The sequence below is a fragment of the Ictalurus punctatus genome, chromosome 5 (assembly GCF_001660625.3).
Source record: "Ictalurus punctatus breed USDA103 chromosome 5, Coco_2.0, whole genome shotgun sequence".
Classification (NCBI taxonomy): Eukaryota; Metazoa; Chordata; class Actinopteri; order Siluriformes; family Ictaluridae; genus Ictalurus; species Ictalurus punctatus.
Window position 1 is genome coordinate 16,850,377 of NC_030420.2, and position 20,913 is coordinate 16,871,289.

Here is a 20,913-nt window from a genome sequence, read left to right on the forward strand (position 1 = left end):
CTGTACTTTCATTGGACGTTAAATGAGTCTGAAAAACAGCACAAACAATTATCAACTGTTTCTAACAAGCTCAAGTAGGTCTGGATTATACAATCTGTATGAGTAGTGTTACTTAGAGTTCAATGTTCCCCCTTAACTGCCAGATTTTAGAAGTACATTGTGTCAGAGTAAGATACAAAATGGAAAAGACCGGAGTATAAGGCATGCTATCGATTTCCCGTATTGTTGTCTTCAAATCAAACACCACCACCAAGAAAGTATGATAGAGGACATCCTGTGACAAACGACATGACAATGTTGTGATAGATATTACATTAACCTGATATTGACATGAAGATCAATGAAGTTTGTATATTAGTTAAGTAAGTAAACAACAGATTTAATATGCCACAACTGTGTGATTCTGAGACAGTGCTCCTTAATAAGGGCGTTAAAAAAATCTTCAACTAAAATCTTTACCATGTTGTACCTAGGATAGAACAGGAGGAGGCAGTAGTATGTTTCAAATTAACATAAAAGGAGGTGTGAAATGCAAGGCTGCCATTTATGGAGAACCAAATGGTGTGGTTGTTACTGTGTTTAAGAAAGCAAACATAACCAAGTGTTAACTCAATCCTGGATATTAGGAATTATCATGAGGAGGAAAGAAGAATGAGCACACACTGCTTGCTCACATCTAACATACACTGTAAGACCAGAAAGAACTTTCCACTTAGAAAAAGGATGTTTCATCTTATGAACACTCTGTTTAGCTGCAGAACATTAGGCCAAAACAAGTACAGCGATAATTCACAATGGATTTGCTACAATCTGACAACCATGCAAGTACTTGCAGGAATTCTACCGTGCAAATTAACAATCAAGTAGGTTAATAAAAAGTTTGAGGAAAACCTCAAATGCAGTTTTAAGACATCCTTCATCCCTGGCCACTCCTCTCCTCTCAGTCACACACCCTTATGTGAATATCAGGATTTAAATTCCATACATGCCACTGCAGAACCACCAAAGAAAGGTGGAGAGCTGTGGGCTAGGCTGTATGACAAATTCAGTCTTACAAAAGGCACTTCATTTGTGTCTGTTTGCAACCATGACTTCCGCCCACCTAAATATAGAAAAACAGTCAACACACTCACAAGAACCTTATACAGCAAACTCTGCTGGTTTCAGAAGTGGCATGTATTGTAATTCATTCAGAAATTCTTTGCATTGCAATGAATATATTTATTATGAATTCTCGCTGAATATTGTATTTTATTAGGATTGCAAGCATACTATTTCAACTTATTAGTAAAATATTAACTGCACTGATTAATTTAAAGAAAAAGTGCAGAGCTATATTCCAAGTTATCGCTTTGCACAAAATGTTCCTCAGTTTAAAATAACATACAGATACAATTTACAGAATGCACATGGAAGGTGGGTGGGGAATGGGGGGGTCCTGCAATAACTAGACCCTGCTTGCAAACTAACTGCTCATATCTTTGAACCTGTACAAAACACGCACATTTCTTTTAACCAGTAACAAGCCCTTCCTATCATGTGCAGTGGACATGTAGTGACAAGTCAGTGATGACTGCCCTGTTTACTACCCAGAACTTCCTGCATGAGAAATACTACACCACCTATATTTATACTGGTGAGAGCAAGAGAATGAGAAACGGACAGAATTCGAGATTACAACTGATAGCTCACAACAAAGCCAACAACAGAACAGTAAGAGTCAGTTAATTATATGCATCTATGTGGGGAAGGGGGAGGCAAGGAATGAAGGAAGTAACTGAGGGGCTGAGTGTGAGGCAAGAAAAAGATTGGGGGGGGGGGGGGGGGGGGGGCACATAGTAACTGAAGAAATTGGCAATAGATTTGTGCTGCAAGGTGACATGCAGAAAGACTGACACACTCCATGTCTCGTGTCATCTACAAGCCCAGCAGAAAGTCAACACCTCCCTGAAATAAAAGTTCTTCCACATAGGCCTTACATGAGGGAGGACTACTCCAGGTGCACACACAACACACCAGTACCTACTTAAACTAAGTGCTGGCTGACACATGGGTTAAGTTCAACGTGTTAAATTTGGACATGATCCAAGCTGACGGCACAAACACTGTTAGATCTGGCCTTTTCAATTTAACTTGCACACAGCTCTTAATATGGCTGCACGCTCCAGTGGAACATTTGACACACAATGCCTTGGGGTAGGGTCTTCTTGTTTCAGTCATGTGGCAAGAATTTGGTTCAAACTCGGAGTCTAGTGCTAGAACATCCGAGGCCATCAGGAAAACAATCAGCACTGTGTCCTAGCCAAGACACATAGCCAAGAAGAGGGGGAGAGTGTGTTCAAAAAGGACCTGGGAGAAGACAGCAAGGGAAGTGAGAATAGTTTACAATGCACTCTACATCACTGCCTACATTGATCATGCATAAACCGTACTCCATGTTTGAAATTTAAAGTCATTTCATAAACTGAGCATACAACTAACTTATCTTTTATGCTAGTGGGATTGAAAGAATCAGATGCTAAATTTGGCTGAGCAAAAAGGAGGATAGATCACTGCCATCAAATTAACAACATTTCTTAGCCATGATGTCTGAAAAAACAGCCGAAGATGATTCAAGCATATTTCTTAATAGCACCCATGTAAACACATGAATATCCACCCTTCATTTGGGCTCCAGCACTAAAGATGATGACAGTCTTTTGTTAAAAGCCTAGCAACATAACAGTTGTATGGACAAACAGAAACACTGATAGTGCAACACAGAAAGATTAAATTGCTCAGCTTATTAAAACGTCTCCTTGTGGTGTATTAGAGTCAGTAGTAGTATCTGCCTGCTGAAAAACGTTGTGGTTATTGTAGTGAGAAAAGGCTGCTTCCTCTTTCTGCCATTTCCTGAGGAAGTGCCATTGAGTGCTGGGCTAAACTCAGGACAGGTTGTGAGGGGGCAGTAAACCAGAAGTCGTTTAGGACGAAGCAGTTTAGTCAGATAAACACACAAGATTAAGCAACACTTAAACTACCAAGGCTAGCAGGTTCAAGATATAAAATCCTACTTCTTACTGAGTTTCACAAAACAAAAGTTTGTGTGTGTGTTTAAACTGAATGCACTTTGCGCTGGTGTGACACTCCTCGGTGCAGTAACTATAGCACACACAGGTAAATGGAAACACTGACGAAATCAAGCTAAATAAAGTCTGACATAAAGTCTTCATATAACTTTCTGGCTACTACAATACAAATGTCACCTCAAAGACACTAACCCGAATCAAATAATATATTTTAGGTGTGATGCAAGGACAGAACACCAGATTGCACTTCTGAAGTTTGCTGACTTTCTGTTGTGGGCGCAGACATGACACTACATTAGAAACTTTCTTAGAAGAGGACAATAATCAAACTCATTCATTTCCCCTAGTATGTATCAATGCACTTGATTAACTAGCTATGTGTCATTGTACATTATCTTAGCTATCACTATAACAGACCCCTTTGGTATTTGCAAACCAAAATAATCCCTCACACAACCTGGTTGCAAAAACGACCGAAGTAGCCTCTCAACCTAACACAACAAGGTTATAATCTGGCTCCCGGTGTGCTTTATACTGCATATCATAATGTGCACATGCTATAGCAAATAAAGGCTAAATGATTTGAGCTATACAAGTCATTTTGGGTAGCTAATGTAAGCTGGGACCTACATACAGTATATACACTGATCAGCCATAGCATTAAAACTACCTGCCTAATATTGTGCAAGTCCCCCTTGTGTAGGTGCCACCAAAACAGCTATCCATCTCTCTCTCTCTCATATATATATATATATATATATATATATATATATATATATATATATATATAAAAAACATACACACACACAAGTTGCTATATACTATATATATGCTGTAAAAAATAGTCATATAAATCAAGGTTTATTCTGTAAATGTCTGTTAATAAAAAGTGTTACATTAAAATTACCTGCAGAGGAAAAACATTTTAGCTCATAGTCAGCTTTGTCATTAAAAATCAGCTAGTGTCACGGTGACAGGAGAGACAGCGAATAATAACATCCCTCTTACCCAAAAAGCATGGCTAATTTTGCTCTCTTGCTATGGCATTGTTGGGATTCAAGCTGTTATCTGACATTAGGGCAAACTTTTCTGGTACAAAAAAATAATGCTGGTAGCATAACTCTCTCAGATTTCCTTATTATGGTACACCATTGAATAAGTGTGTATTAGCGCCTCTCCTTATGATATTTTGTCTCCCGTTGGAAAAGTCTGATAAGTTCTAGCAACTCTGCAGTTAGAGGTTTCAATAAGCATGAAAAAAAAATCATGAGCAGGAAAAGGCCATAACCCACAAGCTCAATGATGCCATTAGCACTCTGAAGAACATGTCAAAGAAAGCATACAGACAGATGACTGGTTGCTGATGGGCATTTCTATGCCTGCTTAAGCTTTTCAGTGTAGACAATAAAGTTGTTGAGCAGCACTACCAGTCACTCCTCTGTTACTGTTTTCATGTTTCCCTTATAAGAGAGGGAGAATTACTTGGTGTTTAAAAAAAAGACTCAAGCCTAAACATGCCATGGCCCAAGGCAAAGCATGAAGGCATGAACAGATAAACAGTCTGAGGAAAATATTTGGCCTACAGCAACAATCATTGAGGTTCAGTAAAAGATGCCGGACTCAATCATATTTTAGTGATGTTCCTGCTTGTAATTAACTGGTGAGTTGAACTGAATGTCTTCGAGCAGGAAAATCAATAAACTATACTATACTTCAGTGTGTTAGTAGTAGTATAAGGTAACATACAAATGAACCTAGATTAACATTATCCATAGTGTCTGCTCACCTGATTAAGTTTCTAAAAACAAAAGGGATAGTCATAATCAAGCCAGGACATCACTAAATTCAAGGATGCCACTAAAGTTCCTCACTGGTAATATTATAATGCTCATGTAAATAATGTTTAAAGTGCACATGAAGGCATGTATTTGTTCAATAATATTGAACATTCATATTATTGTTATTGTGAACAAATGACAGTTTCTATTCGTATTCTTTTCCACAGGAGGCTGTCTGGGTACACAGCCTTTCTCTCATTAGTGTCCGTGTTGTCGTCTTCTAGGGTTCCTTAGTTTTGCCCAAACTTCAGCTCAGAAAAATAATATCCTAATTATAATCACGAAATATTGGCAAACTTAGTGGGCAGAACAGTCACTCTGGCGGAAACTCTTTAATGGACTGGATATTTAGTGTAATGTATTTTTACATCACATGCATCCATCCAGTACAGCTAAGAGACTATAGGTTATTGAGAAAAGAAAATTAATTCTGTAAAAATTAAGTCATGTAAGTATTTGCTTACATTTTAAACACATCCTTAAAATTCAGGAAAACTCAGTTTGAGGTTCTACATTTTTACTTAACTGAGAGACTGTTCGTGGTGTTGAACTGCTGAGTTTTGTCATTCACAGTTAGTTACCCAGATTAAGACAAATAGGAAGAACACCGGGATTTGCATTCCAAAGAAAAGAAGAAAAAACACACCAGGATATTACTTCAAGAATTAAAAGGTTGTTTCTTCTAACCACGTGAAAGTCCAAATCTCGCAAACTTGACGAAGAGGCCATTGTATTCCTATCTTAATAATATTATTTTTAAACATTTCCTAGTCCAGGCGTCAGACGCTCTGGCATTCCCAAAATTGTTAGCTAAGCTAGCCAACTGAATGTTAATGCAAATACGAGTTTCTGCCATCAGCGGAACAGCTCAAAGGGAACAGTTTACCACTTGGGTATCATAATGAAGAGAGAGTCACACACACTGGCGAAAATAGCTCGTTCACTTTAAAACTATGTTAGTTAGCTACACACGAAGTAGCACGTTAGCGCTTCCCATTCCACCCATACTTTTCCGCTATGTTGTTCTTTCCTCACCCCCACCCTACAGGAACGATAAAGGTATGGAGAAGAAAAACTCTTACCTAAATCGTCCATGCTGCGCTAAATTGCTCGCTTGTTCGCGTCGCTAAAAGAATGCGGCGACCCGTAGCCTTTTCTTTTTCTAAAACAAGTTCTCCTGGAGTTGTGTGGCTCCTCAAACGCGCAGGTCTGAGTGAGCAGAGTCCGGCGCAGACATCAAAGAGGGGGACTCACTGAGCACGCGCGCCCTCTAGTGCTCACGCGCACTTTCTAAGATCAGCCTGAAACACACAGAACACACATATCAACCGAAATTAACACACAATCCATATCCTCTGCTAAAAATACCACTTTCGTGTAGGCCAGTACGTCTTCACTGAGATTATTATGCTGTACTCGCTGCTGTGGTGACCACGATAAAGGTTTATTTACTTCCTGCGTGGTTGTATTTATAACACACTACCTTTAAATGAGGTCTTAATATCTACCATTTTTAAAATCATTCAGAAGTGAACACGAAACAGAGTGACTCGGGTAGGAATAAACTAACTGAAGACGTTATTGTGCAGTCAGCTCCTGTTGCTCATGTACTGGTCAAGTATTATGTCTTTTCTAAAGCAGAGGTTATGTCAATATTTGCAGCTAGGGACTCATAGGGACTCCTTAACCTGTAAATTAAATTCCACGAAACCCCCTTAGTACAAAAATTTAATGAACTTAATCTCATCTATTAAAATATTAGGCTCATTATTAAAATTTTCAAAAATTATTCAAAAATGACAGTTTTTATTATTATTTATTCCTGGACTTTCCACCTACACAACATATTAGGTCCAAACTGACTATTTATAGGCCGATTTGTATTTCCCAAGTTATTGAGGTTAGGATTAAACCCATTCAATTCAAGCAACCTGACAAATAGACTATACAAAGTAGTAATAAATACAATTGCTTTGATAATGATGGGTTGTAATTTCCACAACTGTACCAATAAAAAAAATGTGGACTCTGCTTGATGGGCTCCATTTAGGGAACTGCTGTTCAAAAGGACACACTGATGCATGGGGACCTTGAGACCTTACTGTTACTTAATACTTTGTAACGAAATATATGCATATATGCAATATATACAACTTCATGCAGGCATTACTGAACAAATTAGTCTCAGGTTTGCAAATGCAAACACGTACATCACATTAAAGTGTATGGCAATATATGTGTTTAGGATATAAACACACAAGTCAAAGTAGTTAAATGCAATAGTCTGGTTTATTGTACAATACCAAAGAAAGTTCAACAACAAATTATTCCAACACCAAAAGCTAAAAACAATAATAAATTTGGTCACACCCCCTGCCCCATGTTATATATGCCACATGCAGAAACACCTAATTAAAAGTTCATTGCCTTTAGCTTCTTCTCCTCCTGTTGTGTTAAAGCCTGCTGGGCCAAGATCTTGTCATGGAGCCGGTGGTGTTTCCCGATCCCGAGTTTGGGCAGGCCTCGGTTCAGGCCCACCAGCAGCACACAGGACTTGCACAGTGCCTGGCTGGAGATGTAACCACAGCGTGAGCATGTTCCTTGCACAGGCATCTTCACGCCTTCCTTTACGGAGAGGTTTTCACCTGAGTGGATGATGTCCATGATAGCACTAGGCCTGACTGCTTCGAGATCTTTTAGGAAGGTACGTGCATGTCCACGATAAGCATTGGGTGAGTATACACACTCAGTAGAGAAGTAGTCAAGCTTCTTGAAGTAGGCATAGAGGACAATTTCTTTTTCATAGGCATATTTGAGCGGTTTGCAGCGCGGTATTCCTCCTTCACCATCACTAGCTGTGCTGATTGCTGTGCAGCGACGCAGACGAGCAATATCACCACGCAGCACATTCATCAGCACCGTCTCTGCCACATCATCTGCGTTGTGACCTTGAAATGTAACACAAGAGAGTCAAATAAAAAAAGTAACCCTTGATGCAATAAATAATATTCAGTGTAAAAGTTTGCATAACCTTATCACAAAGACATTTCATATTTGCTATGATGTTTCCCTCTCAAGTCTCACAAGTAAAAAAACAAACAAACAAACAAACAAAAAAAGTTAAATAGTAGGGCTGCAAAGACATGGCATATCATATTGTTTGATACAAGTCTCTGATTCGAACTGCATAACAGATTGCATAATAAAGTAGGCTATTTGTCATAAAATACCACTAATGTTACATGAGGTATAATAAATATTTAAACTTAATAAAGACCACACTTCCTCCTCTGAGAAAGTAGCTTCTTCCTGTTTTGAGTTGGGAGAGGCTACAGGGAATTAAAGAATTCTCTCTCTCTGCTTTAAGGCAGCATGTCACAGCTGAATCAAACCACCACAGTGGCTGGAAAGTTCATGCACAGAAAGTGGAGAATACAAGCTTCAAAAACACTTGTGAGCTACAGAGAGCAGTATGCATGATTCATGCATCATTACACCCCTATTAAATAGTGCATCATAATATGCTATTGATAGTGAAAAATCAAAATATCAGTTCAAGAATCTGCATTTCCACTTCTGAATTTAAAGAAAATTATAAGGAAATATCCACCATGAATGAATATTCAGTGGCATCCAAGATTTGTTTTGTTATGAAATTTTGAGTTGACTTTTTTGGGTTAAACCCATGATGGTATTTGCAGATTTGATGCCTCTTTTGGCCAACTTGAAAGTCACCATCTTGATTGAGTTTGCACAGTAGTTGAAAACTGAAGCCAGAGACTGCACAGTAGAGACTAAGGATCCAGAGCATGTGTTTTAGATACAGTTGGTCGGACACTGCATCCGCCTCTTGCCCACCCATGCTGGTCGTGCACCTGCCCCTTCATCATGCTGGGGAGCTCGCACAGTGACCGGCATATAGACAAGCACAAAAACTTAAGATGACACATCGACAAAGCTAGTTCAAAGTGGTATGGGTGGCGCCATTAATATGTAAAACATTTTTGTGCAAGTATAATGGTTTTACTGTTGTCAGGAACAGATTTGAGCTATGACTGACTGAGCTACCATTTGCTGGCTAGCTGATGTTAGCTAATCCATAATGTTAATCAAAGTAATGTAAGTAATTATAAGTAGATAATGTAATGTACCAACTGAAAATATACTGGTAAACAGCAGTCAACATTTACAATCAACACAACATACAGTTACCAAACACTTTATTAGGAACACTATACTAATACTGGGTAGGGCCTCCCTTTGCTCCAAAAACAAAGCATGGTGTGGATTCCACGAGATGTTGGAAATATTCCTTTGAGATGCTGGTTCATGTTCACATGATTGCTTCATGCAATTTCTGCAGAATTGCTGCAAATCTCCCGTTCTACCACATGCCAAAGGTGTTCTATTATATACAGATCTGGTGACTGGAAAGGCCACTGAAGAACTCTGAACTCATCACACACACACACACACACACACACACACACACACACCGGTTTAAACTTATTTTCTATGCCATTTGACTACTTGCTGATAGTGCATCAGAGGGTAGTGGCCTTTGCTTCATCTTAAATCCTGGAGCACTGGAGGCCATGTTCAGGGACCCAACAGTGGTAGCTTTAGCAGTGCTGGAGCTTGAACCCTCAATCTTCTGATCAATGATCATCAGCCTTTAATCACTGAGCTACCACTATCCTCTGTATACTGAGGAAAACAAGTATGGTTCCAAAGGTTCAATTTACATACTAATATCACCACAAACACCACTTTGCTTGTCATCTCCTATACTGCTCACTAGCCAAGCTGAGTTTGTTGCATTATATATAGCTGCCTTGCACTGTACTGTACTGTACAAGCTGAAATCCAACATTTGCTGCCTACAATCCTTCTCCATTGGATTTCTCACATGACATTATAAGTTAAAGAAAACTGTTGAGTGAGAGAATAAGCTCTTGCTCTTTTGGGGTTTTTTGAGAGCTAACAACAAAATGTGACAGTTATCCCTTACGTTTGAGATCCGTGAAATTTTCTTTCCTATTAAAAGCCACTGTAGAAGCACTAGCAATATCCCCAGTGATGGCAGCACAGCACACAAACGCAAACATCTCACTGGACTAATGAAAACACAGCATCATGAAACAAAATAACCCCAGAATCACTAAATGTACCACAAATATTTCAGTGTCAGCATATTTACTGTGTTTCAGAGAGGACCATCCCTTTAACATAGTCGTTAATAATTTGTATGGCTGCCTATTACCGTTATCATTTCCTTCAATCTTACTACACATCCTTTGAACAGAATCCTGTCAGATATAATACTCACTCCTTCCTTCGGCCACACCTGTGGTAACCCCCTCATTTTCTACCTTCTTTGATCCCTATGATTATTTAAGCTTTTTCTATTTCTTAGTAAAATAGAGGGACATCAAGAAAACATGCAGTATGCAAACATTTGCACTCAAATGTAATCTGTGAACAATCATCTAAATAAATAAATAAATAAATAGTCTCTCTGATTAAAAACTACCTGTACATATCTTGTCCACGTTCAACATCATGGCTCCCCGATCAAGAGCCTGCCTCCGAAACACGCCGCAAAAAGTGCAGTTGTTCTTCAGGCCCACTTGTTTGACGATGGCGTCCATGGTCCAGCCATAGAGCTCTTCATAGGACACAATGGTGAGAGGCAGATCGTACTGCTGTTGATTTCTTTTCACCGTTTCTAGAGAGTCGTCGCGGTATCCCGTGATGCCCTCGTCCACGGAGAGCAGCAGCAGCTTGAGGCGGTAATCATAACGCTCATTCAGCACTTTCAGAACATGAGCCAGTACAGTGGAGTCCTTTCCTCCTGATGCTCCGATCCCAACCGTCTCCCCAGGATTAAACAACCTGGCCGACACGATCGTTTGGTGAATCTCTTCCTCAAAAGCCCAGAAGAAGCAGGATTTACATAACGAATGGCCGGTCTTCGGCCGTCTGAGCATCGCTCGGTTTTTTGCACAGCTGCTACACTGGATGGGCATAATGATCAATCCCGAAGCTAACCTTACAACATGAACTAAACCCGCAAACACGTCTGCTTTAGACACGAGATAAACAGCGGTGCACGTAGATATATCGCTAGCTAACTCATTATCCAAATCATAAAATGGTGTACTTGCTCGTTTGTGTTTAAGGAAGCAACTGCAACTCGAAAATATTTACCAAGCAAGTTACAGCCTCGTGTCTGCGATAAAGTTAGCAGCAAAATACACCATAAGTGCTTCTTTACGAACAGCTCGTTTACGGCAGAGCAGGCTTACCGAAGCTGAAAACCCGAGACATCAGGTACAAAGCAGCTGATAATTGTCAATAACAACGTAACGTTACTTTATCAGTGATATCATTGCTACTAGTAATCCATGTCCTATTTGGTGAATTAATATACGAATCTTTTGAATTAATGTAACCTGATCACGTCACACTCATGCTGCGTAAGCTTCTTCTTCTTCTTCTAGTACAATTTTATGGCGGTTGACAAACCAACTTTGTATTACCGCCACCGACTGGACTGGAGTGTGAAGCATCAATTAGAAAGGAAACAAACATAATTAGATTAAAATAATAATAATAATTAATGATAATTAAATTCTTATGCTGTATATATTGTGGTGCTTGAAAGTTTGTGAAACTTTTAGAATTTTCTATATTTCTGAATAAATATGACTTAAAGCATCAGCAGATTTTCACACAAGTCCTAAAAGTAGACAACAAGAACCCAATTAAACAAACGAGACACAAATATTATACTTGGTCATTTGTTTATTGAGGAAAATGATCCAATATTACATATCTGTGAGAGGCAAAAGTATGTGAACCTTTGCATTCAGTATCTGGTGTGACCCCCTTGTGCAGCAAAAACTGCAAGTAAACATTTTTGGTAACTGTTGATCAGTCCTGCACAACGGCTTTAAACCATTCCTCAGTGCAGAATAGCTTCAACTCTGATGTTGGTGGGTTTCCTCATATGAGCTGCTTGCTTCAGGTCCTTCCACAACATTTCTATTGGATTAAGGTCAAGACTTTGACTTGGCCATTCCAAAACACAAATTTTATTCTTCTTTAACCATTCTTTGGTAGAATGACTTGTGTAATTAGGGTATGTCTTGCTACATGATCACTTTCATTTGACAGTCAGATCACAGACAGATGTCCTGATATTTTTTTCCTTTAGTATTCGCTGGTATACTGGTATATCAATGATAACAAGTCATCTTGGCCCAGATGCAGCAAAACAGGCCCAAACCACAATACTACCATTTGATTCAATTCAATTAAATTTGATTTGTATAGCGCTTTTTACAATTGACATTGTCTCAAAGCAGCTTTACAGAAATATATAAACACGGGATACAGATTTTAAATGTGTGAATTTATCCCAACTGAGCAAGCCGGTGGCGATGGTGGCAAGGAAAAACTCCCTAAGATGTTAAGAGGAAGAAACCCTGAGAGGAACCAGACTCAGAAGGGAACCCATCCTCATCTGGGTAACAACGGATAGTGTAAAAGTAAAGGAAAGTTCATTATGGTTTTATATGAAGTCTGTTTGTAGAACTAGTCCATTGTTCAAAGGAGACCCGAGTGCACAGCTGCATGTTGTAATTGCAGTCCCGGGGCCTTAGAAGCAACCGTAGTCCCAGCAACCACCGGGAGTATGTCCATCTGGAATTGGAGTAGATGAGAGCTCCATCCAGAGGTAGGGCATCCGAACGGATCAGGCAGGTCCAGAGAGCAGAAAGGATCAGGATCTCTAGCATCTCCATAAAATCGTGTGTGGCTCAGCAGAAGGAGAGTGGGAGAGGGAGAGATTGTTAAGACTGTGCTTTGCGTAACAGAAAGTCTACTCATGGTAAGCTTGAGTAAACAAATACGTTTTAAGCCTAGACTTAAACACTGAGACTGTGTCTGAGTCCCGAACACTAATTGGAAGGCTATTCCATAACTCTGGGGCTTTATAAGAGAAAGCTCTTCCCCCTGCTGTAGCCTTCGCTATTCGAGGTACCGTCAAATAGCCTGCACCTTTTGATCCAAGTAGGCGTGGCGGATCATAGAAAACCAAAAGTTCATTTAGATACTGTGGCACGAGACCGTTTAGTGCTTTATAGGTCAATGATATTATTTTATATTTAATGTGTGATTTCACTGGGAGCCAATGCAGTGTTGATGAGATCGGGGTGATGTGGTCGTATCTGCTGGTTCTAGTTAGGACTCTAGCAGCTGCATTCTGGACTAACTGCAGTTTGTTTATGCACCTACTGGAACATCCAGACAGTATGGTGTAGGGGTCCACTCACTGGTCCAACGACGGTATCCAGTGGCGTGGTAGAAGCATTCCCACGTGCTCCTATCTTTGTGAAGCAATGTGAATACATTTAAATTTGTCATTGCAATTCTGCTTGACTCTCTTAAATTAAATCTGGCTCCAATTGTAAAAACCTCAATGTTGTATTCATTTCATAGTTATTTGTATTTTGATACTTTTGATCTTCTATACTTGATTAATTCTAATTTATTCTATACTTTAAATTGTGCTTGTTCATTCACATCCCATGTCGGGTCTCACGGTCACAAACTCGCCAGTCTTGGTCATTAGCCAGAGGTAATGGACTAATACTATATAGATGACTGCCCCATGCTTACCCTTTCCTAAGCAGTACTTTATTTAGTCCCCTTAGATAGTAACACTTAGTTATAGTAACATTATCTCTAGTCAGAGGTCATGACCACTAAAATCTACAGAGATAGACCAATAATATCTAAGTAAAAGTAGCTTTATATAATCATGCCATAGTTTTCCTATGTACACGTTAGCTAGAGAAAGATTGCAATAACCAGAGTTTTAGACTTCATCCTATTTAGACATGGTTGATCAACTTTATGTTGTCCTAAACGGATATTTCCCTTCAAGCCTGTACACCCTAAGTACACTTAACTTAATGCCAAATTATTATCCTGTACTAACCTGGTCGCAGATTTGCTGCAACAAGGACTTAACGTAATCTACTAGAGACAATAATTTCAGAATAAGTCAGAATATAATCAAGTCTAATAATTTATTTAACCAGGTATGAAAACATACAAATCCAATACTACTATTAATAATAAGAAGAAAGAATTACATTCAACATTACATATTCAAAACATAATAATACAACACAAGAGAGTCAAAACTTACATACCTGGTAGAGAAAAACTACACACAGTGATCGTGAGTACTACAGATTCCCTGAATCTTTGGCCAGCTCTCCCCTAAATAGCCAGATGCTCTGTGGTCCACCAAATGGTGCTGTTTGTGATTATAATTTGATGTCTGTGGAAGGATGTACCTTATTTACATACAAGAGGTAATTTGAGTGAGGGACCCTGGGAGGGTATGTCTTTAACGGCATGTAATTTTTATTTGAACTGCTGTTGAGGGAATAAGACCATATTTTCCAGTCGCACTAAGACCTTTTGTATAATATAGTAAACATGTATAGTCGACATCTTATTCGCATTAAAACATGTTATGCAATGCATATAGACCTTGGGTGTGTTTATGGTGATCTCAATACCGAGAAAGAGAAGAGTATGGGGAGAGAGGAAGTGAAGATCTTCCAGGCTCCACTCAGCATGATGTGCTATCTCAGGTGTGGATGCTAATTCTGTGGGAGAAAGATTGAGTGTTCGTTCTCTAAGTAGTCCTTTGTCCTCAGAGAGTAGTTCTCTCCAAGTTCAGACATCTTGGCACCAGCCTTACAATGGCATTACAATAATCTAGTCTAGAGGTGACAAAAGCATGAACTAAAATTTCTGCATCATGTAGTGACAATATATTTCTTAGCAATATTTCTGAGATGAAAGAAGGCTATTCTAGTAGTATTATCTACAAGACCATCAAATGATAGGCTGGAGTCAATAATCACTCCAAGGTCTTTTACTGCTGCACATGACGGAACGGAAAGTCCATCCAGAGTTACTAAGTAATCAGAAAGCTTACTTCTAGCTACACGTGGTAATAGTACAAGTACTTCTGTCTTATCAGAATTAAGTAAGAGGAAGTTAATAAGCATCCACTGTCTTTTACACATTCCTCAACTTTATTAAACTGCTGTCTGTCGTCTGCCTTTGCTGAATCATACAGCTGTGTATCATCAGCATAACAGTGGAAGCTAATTCCATGTTTACAAATAATTTGACCTAGAGTATAAAGTAAAAAGCAGTGGGCCTAAAACAGAACCTTGCAGAACACCAAATTTAACCTCGGTATGCGTGGAGAAGTCGCCATTTACATCTACGAACTGATCGTGATCAGTCAAATAAGACCTGAGCTAGGAGAGGACTGTTCCCTTAATGCCAGCAACATTTTCTAATTTATCAAGGAGAATAGTATGATCTATAGTATCAAAAGCTGCACTAAGGTCAAGTAACACAAGTGAGGAGACACAACCCTGATCAGAGACCAGTAGTAGGTCGTTTACTACTTTAACTAACGCCATCTCTGTGCTATGATGAGGTCTAAATCCTGACCGATAAATTTCATGAATGTTGTTCCTATGTAAGTACGAGCATAGCTCCTGTGCTGCAATCTTTTCTAAGATCTAGGAGAAAAAGGGGAGATTTGATATAGGTCTATAGCTGGACAGTTGAGAGGGGTCAAGGTCAGGTTTTTTAATCAGGGGTTTGATAACTGCTAATTTAAATGATTTAGGTACATAGCCAGTGCTAAGGGAAGAATGGATTATATTTAAAAGCGGTTCAGTTACTCCAGAACAAATCTGTTTAAAGAAACATGTAGGTAAAGGATCTAGTATGCAAGTTGAAGATTTCGCTGAAGAGATTAATGTAGCTAGTTCGGTCTCTCTAAGGGGAATAAACCATTCTAATCGTTGATCTAATATTGCTATATTATCATCTACAGGGTTAATTATAAAACTGCCTGGTTTTAATTTAATAGACTGAATTTCACATCTAATATTTTCAACTTTACAAATGAAAAATTTCATGAAATCTTCACTGCTATGTAATGATTGTGTGCTTCTTTCTGTGGTGGTTTTATTCCTAGTTAATTTTGCTACCGTGTTGAACAGAAATTATCTTAATAATCTCCTATTAAGGTGGAGAGATTAGACTTTTCTAGCATCACTAAGAGGTTTTCTATAGTTCAGTAGGCTCTCCTTCCATGCTGTTTGAAATACTACCAATTTGGTTTGACACCATTTATGTTCTAATTGTCGAGTGGTCCATTTTAAGGTACGCGCTTGATCTTTATACCAGGGTGCTAGCTTTTCTCTCTATTTTCTTAGATTGGAGCCACTCTATCTATGGTGTAGCGGAGCATTGACTAAGCATTCAGTCGCATGATCGAGTTCCCTGGGATCAGACGGTGATTCAAATCTAACTGATGTCGCTGGGAGGTTATTGATGAAGCTCGGTGCAGTAGCTGACGTGACTGTACGTTTTACATGGTAACGTGGTGAGGTGCAAATATCATGATCAATACGTATTATGAACGAGATAAGATAATGGTCAGAGACAACTTCAGACTGTGGAAAAATTACAATATTTTCTATATTTAATTCGTATGTAAGTATCAGGTCAAGAGTGTGACCACCATTATGAGTAGGTCCTATTACATTCTGATTGACCCCTACTGAATCTAAGATGGACACAACCGCTCTTCTCAGAGGGTCTTCCGGGTTAACAAAATGAATATTAAAATCCCCGATGATTAATGCTTTATCTACAGAAACAACCAGGTTTGAGATAAAATCTGCAAATTCACTAAGGAATTCAGTATATGGCCCTGGGGGTCTGTATATAATAATTAGTGGAATTGACTTATTTTTTGTGGCTACATAAGTTATACTGGTATAAAGAATTTCAAAAGAGTTGAATTTATGACTAGGATTTTGTGTGATGCCTAGATTCTGACTATGGATTAGACCAACACCTCCTCCTCTACCAGTTAAACGAGGCTGATGTACATAACTGTATCCAGGAGGACTGGCTTCATTTAATACTATGTACTTGGTTGTTTTAATCCAAGTTTCCATTAAACACATTATGTTGTATTCCTGATCAGTAATGATTTCGTTAACAATAAGAGCCTTAGAAGTAAGAGGTCTAATATTTAATAGTCCTAACTTCAGATCAATGGTGCTGGATGTGCATTCGGTATGATCTAATTTTATGTTATTTAGATTACTAAAACAAACTTTCAAAAATTTTCTATGTATTTGTATAGCTCAGGGAACAGACAAAGTCTCTATAGAATGTACTACAAGTGCTGAACTATTAATTGAACATTGATTTTGATAAATGTTATTGTTGGAAGATGTACTTACGGCAGGACATGGCGTGTAGCGCCTTGGAGATGTTGTCTGACAGCAGTTCTGCTCCGAGGCTCCTGGGGTGCAGGCCATTAGGACGAAATAACCTAGGACGCTCCCAGAACAGATTCCAATTATTAACAAAGAGCAGATTCTGTTCATTACACCAAGAAACTAACCAGTCGTTCAAAGCGAGAAGTCTACTGAATGTTTCAGCTCCACGTCTGTATGTGGGAAGAGGTCCAGAGACGATGATCTTCGTGGTGGGTGATCTGTCTCGTACCGTGTCAATCAGGCTGGCGAAGTCCCTCTTCAGAACCTCTGTCTGCCGCAGCCTGATGTCATGCACACCAGTGTTCTCCTGATGGCAGACTCATTAATGTTAGCCAATGTGAGAAAGGCCTTTAGTTGCTTAGAAGTTACCCTGGGTTCCTTTGTGACCTTGTGGACTATTACACGTCTTGCTTTTGAAGAGATCTTTATTCAATGTTCTTGAATTTCCTCCATTTATACACAGTCTATCTGACTGTAGATTGGTGGAGTCAAAACGCATTAGAGTTGGTTTTGTAACCTTTTCTAGCCTGATGATCATCAACAACTCCTTTGTTTGTGCTATGATACACTTCCACAAACATGTGTTATGAAGATCAGACCCAGATAGCTCTCTGTTCTTTAAATAAAACTTTTCTTTAAATAAAATAAATAAAACAGGGAGCTCACTCACACCTGATTGTCCTCCCACTGATTAAACAACACCTGACTCTAATTTCATCTTAAAATTAACTGCTAATCCTAGAGGTTCACATACTTTTGCCACTTGTAGATATTCAATATTGGATCATTTTCCTGAATAAATAAATGGTCAAATATAATATTTTTGTCTCATTTGTTTAATTGGTTTCTCTTTTTCTACTTTTAGGACTTGTGTGAAAATCTGATGATGTTTCAGGTCAAAGTTATGCAGCTACATAGAAATTTCTTAAGGGTTCACAAACTTTCAAGCACCACTGTAGATAGATAGATAGATAGATAGATAGATGGATGAAGTGAGAGTCTCTGTTACAGGTAGATTGACAGAGTGAGAGGGAGAGAGGAGGGGCTTCAGGCTGTTTGGACGCAGGTGTGTGTGTCTGTGTTTTGACAGTTGGAGTTTGAACATTCCACCTGTGTAATTGAATGGGAGTTTTGGGGATTTTTCATGACCAGCATGAGCAGTCTGAACAGCCTGAAGGACTGTGTTGAGTCTGGTGGAAGTTATAAAAGTCAGAAATTTGTAATGCAAGTCAATGTGGGAATTTTGTCCACTTTGAGCTTCTGTAATGGAAATTATGTGATTCCCATAATTTGAAAAGTCAAAGCAACTTCAGTCAGAGCAGGTAGAATGTCTGTGCTGAGTTTGTGCATGTAGCTTGAAAGCTCTGGGAGAAGTAGTGTTTAGAAATTTGGGTTTCAGAAGAAATCATAATAATAACTGGATAGGAAAAGTTAGTCATGACAAACTTTGATGTTGGCTTGAGAAAGCAAGGGTTAGGGTTAGAAAGCCTAGAGTTGGGGTTAGGGTTACTAATCCTAGAAATAAAGTCTGAAAGACAGAGTGCCAATCATTGTAGAGTTGATTAGATAGATAGATAGATAGATAGATAGAACATAGCTAATTTTATTCTTTACATGCAGTGGTTAGCATAGCTTTAGCTCACAAACATTGCTAATTTCATTGTTTACATGCAGCAGCTAGCATAGTGTTCGCAAGCTTGCTAGTGAACATGGCTAATTTTATTGTTCACACAAAACATTTAGCGTTATCTCACTTGCTTCCAAACATGGCTAATTTCATTCTTTACATGTAGCAATTTGCTCACTTGCTAGCGAACATGGCAAATTTCATTCTTTACTCTCAGCTGCTAGTGTAGATTTAGCTTGCTTGCTAGCAAACACAGCCAATATTATTCTTTACATTTAATTCTTTAATCTTTACAAAATGTTAACAAGGGATTGAGAGGGAAGAGTGTTCACAGTAAACTTATCAATGCCTTCTTAGGTCCCAACTGGACCTACATACACTCTTCCCATAAACAGCAAGGAACGCCCATGAGGGATCCATGAGCTTCAACAGCTCCCACCCCTCACATGCTCCCATCAGACAGGGCATGAGTTGTTGCTTGTTACTTGTGTGTGTTCTCAAGGCTAATACAAGAAAATCTATATGTGTATGTGCTTAGGTGAGACAAGAGGAGGCCCCCTAAGGGCTGCTTGATTGTGAATTTTCATCCATTCTCAGATGAGCTGGTTCTGGTCAGGCACTGTTTCAGTCTACTGGTGTGAATCCACCGGGGTTGAGAGTCAATGAGTACGGCTGTGCGAGCGAGGGCTATCACAGTTGTGGGAGGTTCAAAGGCGGCTTCTCCAACCTTCCTGGGGTTGAGTCGTTTCACTAGTATCAGCTGGGAGAAAGGGGAGTAGGTTTCTCTGCAGGTAAAAGGAGAGAAGCAAAGACATTACCACTATTCTGCCCCTGCTGCAAGTAGTATGCACCTCGACAGATAGCTAAACAGGTTGAGGACGGAAGGAAAGTCGAAGCCGAAAAAATTCCTTTTCAGTGTTTTACTTTGAAACTTCAATTCCACAACGTCAATTTGTGAAACTACAATACACACAAAAAACACATTAAGTACAAAGGTCAAGGTACTATAAAATTAAGGAAAATTTTAAGAAAGAAAACACGGCCCACGTTATTATAAAAAAGATAGGTAACTATAACATCCTTCGCTAAACGTACACCAAATGTTTTAAATTCCAGGAAATACTCCTTTAAACATAGTTGATATTAAATAAACTTACAGACGATGGCCTCTTTGGCATGAAATAAGAGAATATGAATCTGCTGCTGCATCACTGCTGTGTGTAGTGAAACTAAAATGGCGGCCATGACCGCTAACCTAAGTCACATGACACATTTCAACCAATGAAAATAAAACAAGTTAAATAACTACTTAAAGAGTCAGAACAACCACATTGTTACATTTTTCAATTAAGTGTAATCATTGACAATCATGTCTAGGTCTCCTGTAAAAGAAACACCAGGGTTAGCTTTAGTCCACAAGGTTGGAAATGGTCTGCCCATTATGATTTTGAAAGGAGATAATTGAGACTTTAGATTAGGCATCATGGATGTGAGGAGAGGGTGAGCCTTCTTTTGCAGCCCACTTAGCCATCTCATGCACCAAGCAATTACCAACCTGCACAAAAGGTGCAGCAACATTTAACTCAGCATCACCATCAGAGTTACAAGAGTTAGAGGGCCTGATGGTAGTGGAGTCAGCTGTACTTCCTGAATAATTGTCAGTTTCAGAGCTATCACTGATTTAGACTGACCACTTCCACCCATGTCTAATGATTTACATACAGAACAAATAACACACAACTAAGACAACACACAGCAAAAGCAACAGAAGGGGCAGCGTGGTGGTAAAATATGCTCAGACAGCAAGAGGATCAGAGACAAAGAAAGTAATAGTGAGTGTGTCTTTGGACTTGGTTTATCCTCCTATTTCAAAATTCTTTGAAAGTAGGATTATACTACTTACAATGCAGTTATTACTATAAAGCCAATGGAACACCATCATGGTGGCAGGAGCCTTTTTTCCGATAAAG

At 39.0% G+C, this 20,913-nt stretch overlaps 2 protein-coding genes across 4 annotated transcripts in view; both read right to left on the reverse strand.

Annotated features, from left to right (window-relative positions):
- Window positions 1-11,424, reverse strand: part of pxnb (paxillin b) — a 59,017-nt gene extending 47,593 nt beyond the window's left edge. Inside the window, exons 1-2 of one of the 3 annotated variants that reach the window (XM_053680253.1) lie at window positions 11,215-11,424; window positions 5,989-6,207 (exon numbers count right to left, since the gene is read on the reverse strand). In XM_053680253.1, coding sequence (XP_053536228.1) covers window positions 5,989-6,001 — 13 coding nt within the window. In that variant the 5' untranslated portion in view covers window positions 6,002-6,207; window positions 11,215-11,424. The remainder of the gene's footprint in view (window positions 1-5,988; window positions 6,208-11,214) is intronic. The other 2 variants (XM_053680256.1, XM_053680255.1) reach the window with 2 other exon arrangements.
- On the reverse strand, window positions 7,177-11,215 carry ctu1 (cytosolic thiouridylase subunit 1 homolog (S. pombe)). The gene is made up of 2 exons (XM_017468808.3): window positions 10,440-11,215; window positions 7,177-7,854 (listed from the first exon to the last, which is right to left on the reverse strand). The coding sequence occupies exons 1-2, from the start codon at window positions 10,933-10,935 to the stop codon at window positions 7,319-7,321; spliced, it is 1,032 nt and encodes a 343-aa protein (XP_017324297.1). The 5' UTR covers window positions 10,936-11,215; the 3' UTR covers window positions 7,177-7,318.
- Window positions 11,425-20,913: the final 9,489 nt, after the last annotated feature.